The sequence below is a fragment of the Malaya genurostris genome, chromosome 1 (genome assembly GCF_030247185.1).
Source record: "Malaya genurostris strain Urasoe2022 chromosome 1, Malgen_1.1, whole genome shotgun sequence".
NCBI classification, from domain to species: domain Eukaryota; kingdom Metazoa; phylum Arthropoda; class Insecta; order Diptera; family Culicidae; genus Malaya; species Malaya genurostris.
In genome coordinates this window covers 23,172,447-23,185,792 of record NC_080570.1, presented here as the reverse complement: position 1 = coordinate 23,185,792, position 13,346 = coordinate 23,172,447, and the positions used below count along the sequence as shown (strand labels likewise).

At 36.7% G+C, this 13,346-nt stretch overlaps 1 protein-coding gene across 4 annotated transcripts in view; it reads left to right on the top strand.

The window, feature by feature from the left end:
• The window catches only part of LOC131434820 (uncharacterized), a 424,990-nt gene that overhangs the window by 37,489 nt on the left and 374,155 nt on the right, over nt 1–13,346 (top strand). For all 4 annotated transcript variants that reach the window (XR_009230406.1, XR_009230403.1, XR_009230404.1 and 1 more), the window contains exon 2: nt 3,722–3,830. Coding sequence is in view for 1 of the 4 variants with exons in the window: in XM_058601990.1 (XP_058457973.1) it covers nt 3,761–3,830 (70 nt within the window). In the remaining 3 variants the exon portion in view is untranslated. The remainder of the gene's footprint in view (nt 1–3,721; nt 3,831–13,346) is intronic.

The window sequence follows — 13,346 nt, the reverse complement described above, 5'->3', positions numbered from 1 at the left end:
ACGATGTAGAATTAACACTGGTGGGAGAAAGGGCGGTTTTGGTTGTGTTTGTAATTCTCTCACGAAATTTTGTATGGCCCCGGGATCCACGTAAGTAAACAGCGGATCAAAACATGGCTCAAAATTTTATATCAAAGCTTAGAAGTTTTTGTTTTCGGGTATGTAGTTCAATTTTTTAAAGTTATAAAGTATTTTCGTCTTGGTAAATATGAAATAATACTTTATTCTCGGTTATAGCAACTGACCATGATTTGATGGATTGTTCTGAAACGTTCGATGTTTACACTTTTCTTCTCCCTATCTTCTTGATTTTCCAAGAAATCAGTCACGTACCCAGAGGGGGGGCCCGAGGGGCTCGGCCCCTCCTGAAATCAAAAACAGATATATAATTATTTAGAAGGTCTAAGACATGTGTTGCAGAAATAACAAGACAGTGAACGTAAAGAAATGTAACACAATAACAGTTTCAGTGGAAAAGTTTAAATAGTCTGTTAAAAACACCCGTAGAAGGCACACCGAGAATTAGGTACATAAGCAATCTTCAGTAACATTAATTTTTATCTTTGGGCCCCTCCCGAAACGAAATCCTGGGTACGGGCCTGCAAGAAATATCTCGCCACCTGCCCATTCACCGTCGTGAATATTAACCACAATACCACTGAGAACAGAGATGCCATTTATACAGATTTATCTGTATTATACAGATTTTTACATGCTCATACAGATTTAATACAGAGTACAGATTTTATACAGATTTCCTCAATTTAATACAGATTTATACAGATCTCACAAAAAGTAGAAAGAAAAAATTGAACTTTTCTGTCTGAGCTATCTTTTAGTATTTGATTCCTGTGACGAGATAAAAGTTATGAAGTAATGGCATCATGAAACTTTACTGTCAAACTGAGAGTTATATGACCTGACTTGACGTTGCATGTTGGGCGTTGAAATTTCATGTCAAACTATAAAGTCAACATTTTCAAACTAGATAAATATATGAAATTACAATTCAATTGTTGTGGATAAAAAAAACTATGACATTTCGTTGTTGTATATTCTTGTGAGTGAGGCAATGACTGATTGAATCTACCATCCTACAACCACAATCTATTGAACCAACATCTTTTAGCATCATTTTGTTGTAAGAATTTCAGTTTATTGTGAATACAGATTAATACAGATTTTTTATACAAAGCAATACAGATTTTTTATGAAAATATCTGGCATCTCTGACTGAGAATAACACATCAGCGGACCTTACACGATCATAAAAATTGACATTAAGGAGTGTATCGAAAATAAGCTATCCACAAATTTTTCTTTTAAATTATGATAAAAAACGATATTTTATTCAAACTAAAAACTGATTCTTTATTGTACGAGTTTAAACTTGAGCATAATGAAGACCGGATGAAATTTAAGATATTCCTTCACGAATTTTCGAACTTTTGATCGAACGCTCTTCATCAAGTTCCGGACAAGTGCTGCATCGCATTCTTGGACGCCTGAGCCCAATTTTTTTTTGAATTCCTGCATGTTACTAGCTGCCTTACCAACCTTTTTGAAGACCCTCTTCACGATTGCCCAGTAACTTGAATGATATTTTTCTCAATGAAATTTATACCCTTTTCTGCAAGCCAATTGAGAGTGGTTTTGGCATAGTGAGCCGACGCTAAATCCGATCAAAATAGTGGAGGTGTACTATGCTTCTTATATAAAGGCAGCAATCTCTTCTGGAGACACTCAGATCGATAGATTTCTGCCTTTATAGTTCCGGTAGTGTAAAAAATGGTTGACTTCAAACCACAGGAACATATTGCTTGCCATACCAGTACCTTTCGACCGAATTTCTCCACTTGAATCGACCTGCCCGCATAGCTTACATCCTCCCCAACGACGGCAGTAAAGTATTGTGAACCTGGAAGGGTTCTTGGGTCCTCCTTTACATAAGTCTCATCGTCCATCAAATTGCACGCATCCGGACACTGCAAAAGACGCGGATACAATTTCCGGGCCCTTGTTGCTGCTCGCTTCTTCTGTTCGACACTTTATTTCGAGATTTTCTGCTTCTTGTAGGTCTTCAGGTGATTTCGCCTTTTGATACGCCAAATCACGTATTGACATTGATTTGTTCTTCATGATTAGAGATACCACTTTCTGGTCCAGTTTCGGGTTGGATGAACCGGGTTTCCTGTCTCTTCCTGGTAGCTCATCCAAAGAATAGTGTTCCCCAAACTTATTAATGATGGTTTTAACACTGCCATGATGAATTGCAAATCGCTTCGTCAATTTTCGCATAGTAATACCCTTTTCACTTAGCCATGTGTCCAGAACCTTAATATTCACTTCCTTTTCAATACGCGACATTTTGAAAACGCAGAATTTAAACCGCACAAACAAGTAAACAAACGAAAGCTGACAGCCAAACGCACAGCATGCTGTGATCTGATCATAAAAAACCATCACAAATACATGCGTACAACACAAATGTATGTGGATAGCTTATTTTCGATACACTCCTTACTAAAAAATAATATCAATTTAAATGAACGTGTGTGGTGCAGTAATGACAAGTTGACAAAATGACAAAAATAATTCTCGTGTAAGGACCGCTATTCACACGTGGATTGTATAATGTGCGAGAATTGTTTCACACAGAAAAAATAAGCAATGTTTTGAATAGAGTCAGCGATGTCAGATCTACGGAAATCTTCATGGATCTACGGATTCGGGAATTTTCTAGGAATGGAATATCTACGGAAAATGGTAATTTTATACGGAAAACTACGGAAACTTTGCACCGCTAGAGTTTACGAGGAAAATGTCAATCTACGGAAATGACACTACAACTATCTGGCATCGTTAATTAGAGAAAGCCGATCTGTTTGCGAACGGTAGAAAAGAACTAGTTTTTTTTAAATTAGTGGACTGGAGTTCTTTATTATAGCAAAATAGTTCTTCATTCTATTCAATAGAAGTGGAAGTAACCGAATTCTTTGAGAGAGCATACAAATTAACCGCGTATTTCGGAACGGTCTTAGACTCGAGGAATCTGGTAGAAGTCGCATATGTTCGCGAACTCTAAAAAAATACACCAAATGATTATTGGTGGAAATACATGCGAAAAGCACACACTATTATTGAATCTGTTTACTAAAAAATATAATTCGTGGTACTCAAATTATTTTAGAAGAAACCTAAGATTTCAGAAAACCGAAAGAACGGTTCAAGACAACTAGTTTTTTCGGTTTGCCCATCTCTAGTTTTGATACCTTGTTTCCAATAATCTCAATTTCCAATATTTGTACAGGGCAGCCATTTTACGAAAAATTCAATTATTTTATGATTGGCAATAAAGCAAAGTTGTCGAGTGACTATGGTGCCACTTTCGCTTTCCGTCAGCATTTATAGTATCCCATATCAAATTATTCATAAGAATTTATTACGTTCCGTCGCGAAATCTTATTTTTTTCGACTGATGGTCATGGTCTAAGCTCGCCTCAGTTTGTAGATGGCTTTTATGGGTGATGAGAGTTTCGCTCATAATACATGTGACAGATATAAAATATTAATATTCAATTCATGTGCAGTCTGTTCAAAGACCGTAGCAATTTGTTTCCTTCCGTTGGGAGACTCCCACTGCTTAACTTTGGCTGATAGATTGTCGCAAAACTGACTAATGTTTTTTTCCTCCTCTTTCTATCTTTAATCTCTCAAATAGGTTTGCTGAAAGGAAGCAAAAGCAAAACAAAAATCAATCATGATGTCCAATAAAGATAATTGTGTCTTTATGAGCGCCATAATTGCTCTTCTGGTTGCGCACATTTGCGGTAAGTACTTTTTTGACGAGATAAGAGAGATTTTAGTCCCGCGAGGAGTCAACGCATTTCACTGCCATGAGCTAGGAGTTTTGTGTAGGATCACGGTATACTCAAACCTTTCCGACCTGAAATTCATATTTTTATACTGTATTTGGAAAAGCTTGGGCAGGAGGATATTTTCCCTAAAATTTCAACTCCTTAACTGCCATATTGGCGGAGCTAGAGTAATTCTATTGGATTTAATTTTTCTTTTGAAGCAACCGATCCATTGGTAATTTGAAAAAAAAATCACTGATATTTAAGGTATTGTCGGGGAGGCTTACAATTCCTTCCAAATTTGACTTGATTGATTTTTATCGTTTTTCGACGTTTGTCTTATTTTTTTTTAAATATTTTGAATTTGCATTTCTTGAATTAGGAAATACTTCAAAATTTTGAAACATATTTTTCCACACTTCCTTCTGTAATTTTTAGTAATAAAATAGTTTTCAAATGCGTTAAAGTGCATCGGTTTCATAATTTTTTAAAATTTGGACGACCACAATATTCGTTATATTCTGAAAAAATATAAACGATCAACCATGCGTTTCCATCGAAGTTCTGTTCGAAGGAAACGCATGGGGCTTAATTCTGACAAATACTAGAACTACTCATGCTTTTCTGTCTAATAGAGCTTCATCGGAAACGTATAGTTGATTGTTAATTTGTTTAGACAAAATCAAATATTGTGAATTTCCACATTTAAAAAATATATGAAATCGCACTTCAACGCGTTCAAAAATTATTTACTGATCTTTTAAAAATTCAGAGTGGTACAAAAATCGAAAATGTAAAAAAAATCTGCTTCAAATATTTGGAGTATTTTTTATATTGATTTATATTGAAAATATTGATTATAATTTATATTTTTATTGAAAAAAACCTGTTTTAATCCACCTAGTGGTGTAATGATGCATTTCTCATGTATAATATTGTGGTATTCTATTCAAAAAATTTTTCTTCGATTTTCGAAAGAAACCAAGAGATTGTTTGTGCACACACACACACACACACACACACACACACACACACACACACACACACACACACACACAACAGACATTGCTCAGCTCGATGAACTGAGTCGAATGGTATATGACACTTGGCACTCCGGGTCAATTTTCACTAGTCGGTTTTTCAAGTGATTGTATAACATTTCTATATGAGAAAAGCAAAAAATGTAAAACTTCCTGATAATGCTTAAAATTTTCGATTTTTTCAATTTTTCTGGTGAATAAATCCGAAATCCGACAAACGACCACAATAAGTTAAAACCGACAAACGATATTAAGAATAAAAATAATCATTAGAATCACACTTGCTCCATCAATATGGTAGTTGAACGGATGAATTTTTTTTGAAAATTGTCTTAAATTTTCTTGCTGTATCTTGGCAAAAAAAGATATTTACACAGCCGAGTGCTCGGTAATCGTCTCGGCAAAATGTATAATTACTGAGAATCTCGGCAATCCAAAATTTATTACCTGTCAATTATTGGCGAACTTGTCAGTAGAAATTTTACTGTCAGCTCGGCAAAAGTTATCAGGATGGGATCATGAATTGCCGAGTCATCAGTAATCGGAAGAAAGAAGAATTTTTATTTATTATTGTTTGATATAAATATTACAAAGGCTAAGTTTGGTGAAAGGGGTGCTTTATTGATATTATCTCATTTCGGATTTGCAGATTTCATTGAAAGCAACTATCCAGCAACTACAGCAGTACAGGATTCATTTCTACCTTTTAAAAGGATAAAGTTGTGGAATTCTCTACGATATTTAACACAGTTCGGAACATTTATGTCGTACGGTTTTCGCACAGCGAAAAGTGCACGAAGCAAATCAAATTATTTTGGATTTTCACTAAACTGATGATTTCTACCTTCGATTTGCAAAGAAGTAATCTTAACAGTTCTTTAGATAACATTTAGAGTTATTAGAACGGCTGATTTTATATAATGTTGTCCACTTTTCGTTTTTCGTTTTCTTTCTCTCAAATGCAAACGACCAGCAGCTCTGTTATCTGATGCAATCGTTCTTGCTTGAATTGAAACTTTTGTTGACGAGAGAAACGAAAATGATTCCTCTTTGTTTGTTTTGAATGCTTTTAACTACGAATGTGACAGTCTAAAAAAAACGAAGATGAGGCTATTGGCTTGTATTCTTCCACTGAAAATACGTGACAATTTTAAGCTCCGTAATTCAGCCATCTTTGAGAAATCGGAGCGAGTTTCGTTTGGGAATATTGGACCGCTGCTTCCGGCACTTTTGGAACTGCAAACTGGGCAGCGGTATCACTATGTTTATGTTGAACCGTTAGGTGGCGTTATCAGTTCAACATAAACTGCTAACGTACTGACGATTCGAAGATGAAACGTTTCTGAAACAAGTGGATGGAAGCAATCAAACGAAAAGTCGGCCAATTCGCATTCGCTAAAATAATAATTCAAAAAAGTCCGAGTGTGTAATGTCAGAGACATAACTGGATGTCGTGAATACGAATAAAACTGATACGATTTCTTTATACTTTCGATTTCGAATCGATAGTTGATCGATTGTGTGAATTGTTAAAATCTCTCCCTTTTTACTACTAGAATTTTAAACGACGTCGATTATCTCATTTCGGATTGGCAGATTTCATTGAAAGCAACTATCCAGATGCTGTACAGGATTCACTACTGCCTTTTAGAAGGATAAAGTTGTGGAATTCTCTACGATATTTAGCACAGTTCGGAACATTTATCTCGTACGATTTTCGCACAGCGAAAAGTGCACGAAGCAAATCAAATTATTTTGGATTTTCACTAAACTGATGCTTTCTACCTTCGATTTGCAAAGAAGTAATCTTAACAGTTCTTTAGAAAACATTTAGAGCCATTGTCCATTTTTGGTTTTCTTTCTCTCCAATGCAAACGACCAGCAGCTCTGTTATCTGATGCAATCGTTCTTGCTTGAATTGAAACTAGCTTTGCGAACAAACCGACACATCCGCTTGCAGTGCCAAATGATGCCAAACTGAATAATTTTTTCTTAAGAGGCTTCTTTTTACGTGATTTCGTTTGTAGCTTTTTTACAAATGGGCGGTTCCAACGGCCACACATATAGGCACTTATAGAATTTTGACGTCGATTATCTTATTTCGAATTTGCATATTTCATTGAAAGAAACTATCAAGATGCTGTACAGGATTCATTTCTGTTCATTTTACTAAATTGTGGAATTCTCTACGATATTTAGCACAGTTCGGAACATTTTTCTCGAACGATTCTCGCACAGTGAACAGTGCACGAAGCAAATCAAATGATTCTGGATTTTCACTAAACTTTTACCTTCGATTTGCGAAGAAGTAATCTTAATAGTTCTTTAGATAACATTTAGAGCCATTAGAACGGCTGGTTTTATATAATGTTGTTCACCTTTCGTTTTCTTCTCCCCAAACGACCAGAAGCTCTGTTGTATGATGCAACCGCTCTTGTTTGAGTTGAAACTAGCTTTGCGTACAAACCGCAACACATCCGCTCGCAGTGCAAAATGATGCGAAACTGGTTTAATGCGTCTTCTCGCCCCGATGACCGGAAGGTAAATGAGAATTACGACCTAAGCGTTTGAAGTTTTCAACCACGCAGAAATTCGTACTTGCTATTTAAATGCAAATTACAGTAGAAAGCAGTGAAAATCATGCTAATCCATCATTAGGTCATTACAAATGCATTTTTCCGTTATTTAACAAATTAAGTCCTAATGAGGGATATTTTTTTTTAAATTTTTTGGTGTTCTTTCTCGAAATAATAAGAAATAAAATTAAAAAAACTCAGTTTTTTTTATGATTATTTTCCTCTAAATAACTGAAACTCAGGAACTGTTATATATTCCAAAATGAGTTCAGGGAAAAGACGTAGGAAATCACTCCGAAGCACTCTAAGAAATTATACAATGAAAAAATAATCAATCACGCATTTTTTTTATTTCCTCTTTCGACGACAAGTTTTCCCGGTCAACTGTATGTATACAAGCAAACATTTTTTAGCTAGTTTGTCCAAAAGACCCAAACCTTGGCGTAAACGTTTTGCATACTTTTATCGAAACCGTCTGATGCTGATTTACGACTGTTCTTCTTTCGGTAATTGCGAACCGTAGCAGCCCAACAGCTCCATTTATTTTCCTTTCGCTAACACCGTTCCGCCCTCTGTCCGATCGAATCTGGGCTCTCCGGAGGCGTAGTGATTTCGGTTCTAGAAGCACGGTAGCTAACTGCTTTGCAACTGTTAAGTGCTTCTCGCAGCGGATTTTCGGTGTGATGCCCGGGAAACCTCCCTGGAGAAAATGGGAAGCGAAAATTTATCGTCCAACTACAACCGGTTTAGCGAGCCATTTCTTTTCTTCTTTTTTTGTTGTATTTTTCCCTGGATGCTGTCTTTCGCACCAACCACTTCCTCTCGCTATACGGAGACACTCGGACGAAAGCTATTAATCTTACCCTTTAATTAGTTTTCGTTTTATTTATCAGAGGCTATTTCTGGCCACGAGGTGAAGATTCTCGTCGGTTCGATTGATGGCTAGACACGCTGAATTACTGAGCCAGAGGCTGTCATAAACTTACTGACTGTTTTTTCGCCATCGGGCATATTGCTGTCAGATTGGTAGTTAAGTACGTAGCATGACTACTGAAACACCAATCCAACTGAGCTTTATCAAGTGGTAACTACCTGAAAACTTTTGATCAAGCAACAACAGTACATACAGAAATAATCTCAACATAAAAGTGACACCGTAATGGCCGCCAGCGTTGACATTTTTTTCTGTATAGGTCGGGTCGACGATTATGGCAGCACGACAACGGACAATCGGCCAGAGGAAGATCTACCCCGGGCCGAACAAACTACGAACACGCTGTGAGCTGCTGGTTTGTGACAACAGACACGAACATCGTTAAAAAAGGGAAAGCTCGTTCATGATTTGTCTCTAATACCTCGCAGCATCCGAGTAACAGCACTGCTGCTGTAAACCGGACGAACTCAAGGGTGATAAAGGCCTACTGACAGCTCGGTAAAAGGCCGTTACTGTCCTTCGTCCACGGAACACAATGTGTCCTGTGTCGTAAAAACAAGAGCCTGCTGTTTGGTGCACTGTTACTTTCGAAGCCCGTTGCCCATTCGGATGACGAAGTAACTCGACCGGGAGGTATTCAGTGACATGATGGGTACCCTATTGTTGCCGAGATAGAAGCCTAATTATGAGGCCATGTCGATAGGATGTAAGCGACACGCACAGAGAGATAATGAAAACATGTCGTTTCAGCTTTACATGGAGAGGATTTCAAAGAAACATACTTTGGAATACGAGCTTCGAGTTTTTTTCTAGCAAAAAAACAAGATCTTTTAGGGCACTAGCAGTTTTCACAAATATCAGAGTTATTTTGGAAATTTTATTATGTTTATACTTTATTAACATCATATACCAGTTAAAACCAAATACATATATTCATTGATTTAAATCAAAATAAACTAGCCACATATTTAAAACTCTGACTGATATCTCTCACTTCCCATGAGTGGTCCCAATTTATATGAAACTAGTCAAACTGTTAAGGTTAATCCAGCTCAAGAGGAAAATCACTCTAAACTCTGGACTAACACAGTCATTTTTCAATCCCCGTTAAACGTTTCTAAACTCGCTGATCCCACGCAAAAGCACTTATTTGGGTCTTTGCGAATATTCGAAAATATCATATAGTTTCCTAAAACGCGAAGAAAATATCTCTCAAATCCATTAACGGTCAAGTCGTGTGCAAGATACTGATAATTTTTCTGTGAGTTATTTTCTTATATGCGAATGCATACATTGTTAATCATTGCTTCTCGAAGCGAACAGCGCATAAAATAAACCCGCGGAGGATTTACTTGCTACTGGGCAAGTCAGTTTTGCCAATGCTTCAAATTTGTCTGACATATGTTAGATTTTTTCATTTGGAAAGATACTTTTACCAGATTTTATAGGTCTCTCCTTATTTCAAAATTTTTCTACATGAGAAGTCAATTTTCTCGTCTATACATTAAATCGTTTAATCTCCGTCCACACATTGTGCCACATGTGGTATCCTACAATGGAGATTGACTATGTTGATATTAGTGTGTAAGCGTTCTGAAGGAACAAAACTGTAAGCAGATTTTTAAATTTGATTTATGATGATTTCTAGCTAGAATACGATTGTTTTGAACTAATTTCATCCTTCAAAATAAACAATGTTCTATGCAGAGGTGCTAAATGTCACTATCAACGAGCAACTTTACTCGACGAAGTTTGGAAAGTTTATGTCACTGGACTGCTGCCAACCAGGCTCTACACGCTTAGAAAAAGGTACTCAAAGTTTGAGTAATAGTTACTCATTTTCAAATGATACATGGAAACGTCAAAAATTGAGTAGTTATCATCAATGATATTGAGTAACTCCTACTCTAAATTTGAGTTTAACGCAAAATCTCGTTTTATAGTTACTATTCGCATTCGCGATAAGTCTAAAAGTTGTAATAACCATTCGTAGCAACAGGTTGTATTTTTTGTTCGTGAGACGCGTATTTCGAGGGTGAGTCGATCAACACAAACGGTGTTGTGTCTGCAAAAACCGGAATGATCAGCTTCGTGTTGTGCTTTAGAATGGAAACGAATATGCTCAAATGTCATTTATGAGGAATAAGTGTATGATTGGTGCCTGAGCATAACACACTACTCCAAGCGACCACCACTTGATATAGTATTGAGTTCAATTATTTAACATTTTAATACAACACACACAGAAAAGGAGCAATTTTTATGCAAATTTGGTAACTATTTGAGTGATAGTTACTCTATTTTTGGTACATGTACAAATAAAGTATTACTCAGTAAATGAGTAGATTTTACCTAAATATCGTTTCCAGTGGAAGAACTCAAATTTGAGTAACTTCGGAGTTACTCTAAACTAGAGTTGTTCTACTTTTTCTGTAGATGAGTGAGATCTTACTCATTTTTGAGTAACTATTTTTAAGCGTGCGATCTGTCATGACTTAAATTATCTTGATATAATACTCACCAGGACGCCCATTGATTGCCGATGCGATTGATATTATCTTCATTTCTCCTATCACTGCTTGATTACGATGTGACTAAATATTAATCAAACAGCATAAACATTGAATTAAATTCATGTACACCAATAAACTCCGAAATTCGATGACTTTTTACAAAGAACAATTAACTTTATCAATTTATGTTTATATTAGTACTCTCATGGCATTTTTTTACTTCAACAGGGAATAGGAGAATGAGAGAGAGAACAAAATGCGTCACCTGTCTTTGACTGAGTATACTTCTTCTTGGTCATTGAACTATCGAGTATCTCATTTGACAGACACTTTGACCGTACCGATTACAGTTGACGATGATTTTAGTCAGTCTGTCAAGGTCATTTGACATGACTGACAATTTGCAGCTCTAGTTCTATGTTTTTTTTCCGATGCTTACCAAATACTATAAAATTTCACCAATCTGTAAATGCATATCGCACACTAAATTCGACATTGTATAGATCGTATGTACTTAAAGTGCAGACAAACCTCCAAAGAAACCCTCATAATTTCTGGCGATTCGTAAATTCAAAGAGAAAATGTTCTTCAATACCCTCAAACGTATTTTTGTACAATACGGTTTCTGCTTCAATTCCAGAATCTTGTGAACTATTTGCTAGTTTCTTTGCCGGTGTTTTCTAGAGTTGTTCTACTTCGACATTCGACGCGAATGACGCTGCTTCGAATGTACCTACCAATTTGTTGGATTTGGATATTTTTACCGTTACACCATACTTGGTTGAACAAGCAGCAAAAAAAACTTAAACGCTCCTTTTCTCCTGGTACGGATGGTATACCATCCGTTGTTTTGTGTCGCTGTATTTCAACTTTAGCAGAACCATTGGGCGTCATATTCAATCGTTTGAGTTCAAACAAGATCTTTTTTATATGAAATTACAACCAAAATGCTCTTATAATTGATTTTTTCGCCTGTTGCGAAATTGTTCATTCTTTGTTACAAATCAAAAACTTTGGCAAGATGACAATACTTCACCTAGCTGATTCCAATTTGTAGCACTTGGAAAAAAAGAGATGTATAATATTTAATTTGTGAAGTGCGTACCATATCAGTACATAAATGAATAATATTTCACCATTTCTCGTAAATTTTTGAAAGAATTATAGACATTTTTTGTTTACGCGTGGCGAGTATTTTACAATTCTCAAATTCGGTTTCTTATCACCAGTGGCGTGCCGAGAAAATTTGGCGCCTGGGGCAAAATAAAATTTGCCGCCCCCATCGTTGGTTTTGTGAAAAAAAAGCTCAACTCCATCTCCGGAAAGATTGGACTTGGACGGGTAAAAAAAAACAAAGGTCCCAATGATTGGTTTGCCGCCTCCCTTAAAAATAAAACCGTTGCGCCCGGGACGAATGTCCCCTTCGCATCGCGATTTTTGATATAATAAAGCATGACACTTTTATTCTTATTCACGTCTCCCAGTTATGTCTCTAACATTACCCTCCCAGTCTATTTCAATTTGTTAATTGCAATTAGATTGCGTAATTCAGAAAAGCCGGTAGAGAATGTAAAAGTAAGTGGAAAAGTCATTCCCTTGCAGTTGATTAATGTATTTCAAAATTTCTCAAGTTCTCTGAGTAAATCAGTAGATTTCACAAATTTCAAAACATACGAAAACTTTCAATCTCTGCTTGCTTGTATAGAAAGAAATAGCTTAGCAGACAACTTTCGCTCACGACTGACAGTTCCTGTCTGTGATCAGGGCTGGAACGGCAGAAGCTCAGAAGTCAGAAATTCAGAACAATTTATTATTTCGGTCTATGAGAAAAGGAATTCCGGAAGCAGAACATGACTATCCCATCCGGTGTCTTACCCTTGCTGTGCAAGTTAGTTCAACAGCTCGGTCGACCGTCCGTCCGTCCGTCAGTCAGTCAGTCAGTCAGTCAGGTCCTTGTAGCGACGTCGTCGGCAGTAGATGGACTCTTCGGACACATCCATAATGAAGCTAGATCGAACGCCGTGATGTACGTGTTCCCTTTTTGCCTGATTTTTGCTACTCTCGCTGGGTAGATGAACTGGTGGGAAAATTTATCATCTTCAGCTTAGGTTTTTCTTTCTTGCTCGTTGGGGTGCCTTCGGACGGACGGACGGACGGACTCTGGAAGGAAAAGTAATAAATATGGATGAACGGTGAGAGGAAAAAAATTGTGCACGTAAGCAGTGTCCAAGGTAGTTTGAAATCCCTTTCGGCAGTTCGTTTGAACAAGTGATTCAATCTTATACGGAAAAACAAAGACAAGTCGTTCATAAGTCATCCCGATGTACATAGTTCATTACTGCTCCGAGCGTAATTTGTTTTGCGACGCTGTTGACAAGCTGTTGTTTTCTTCGAGAAACTTCAGTTCAGTAAACAGCCAACTTTTT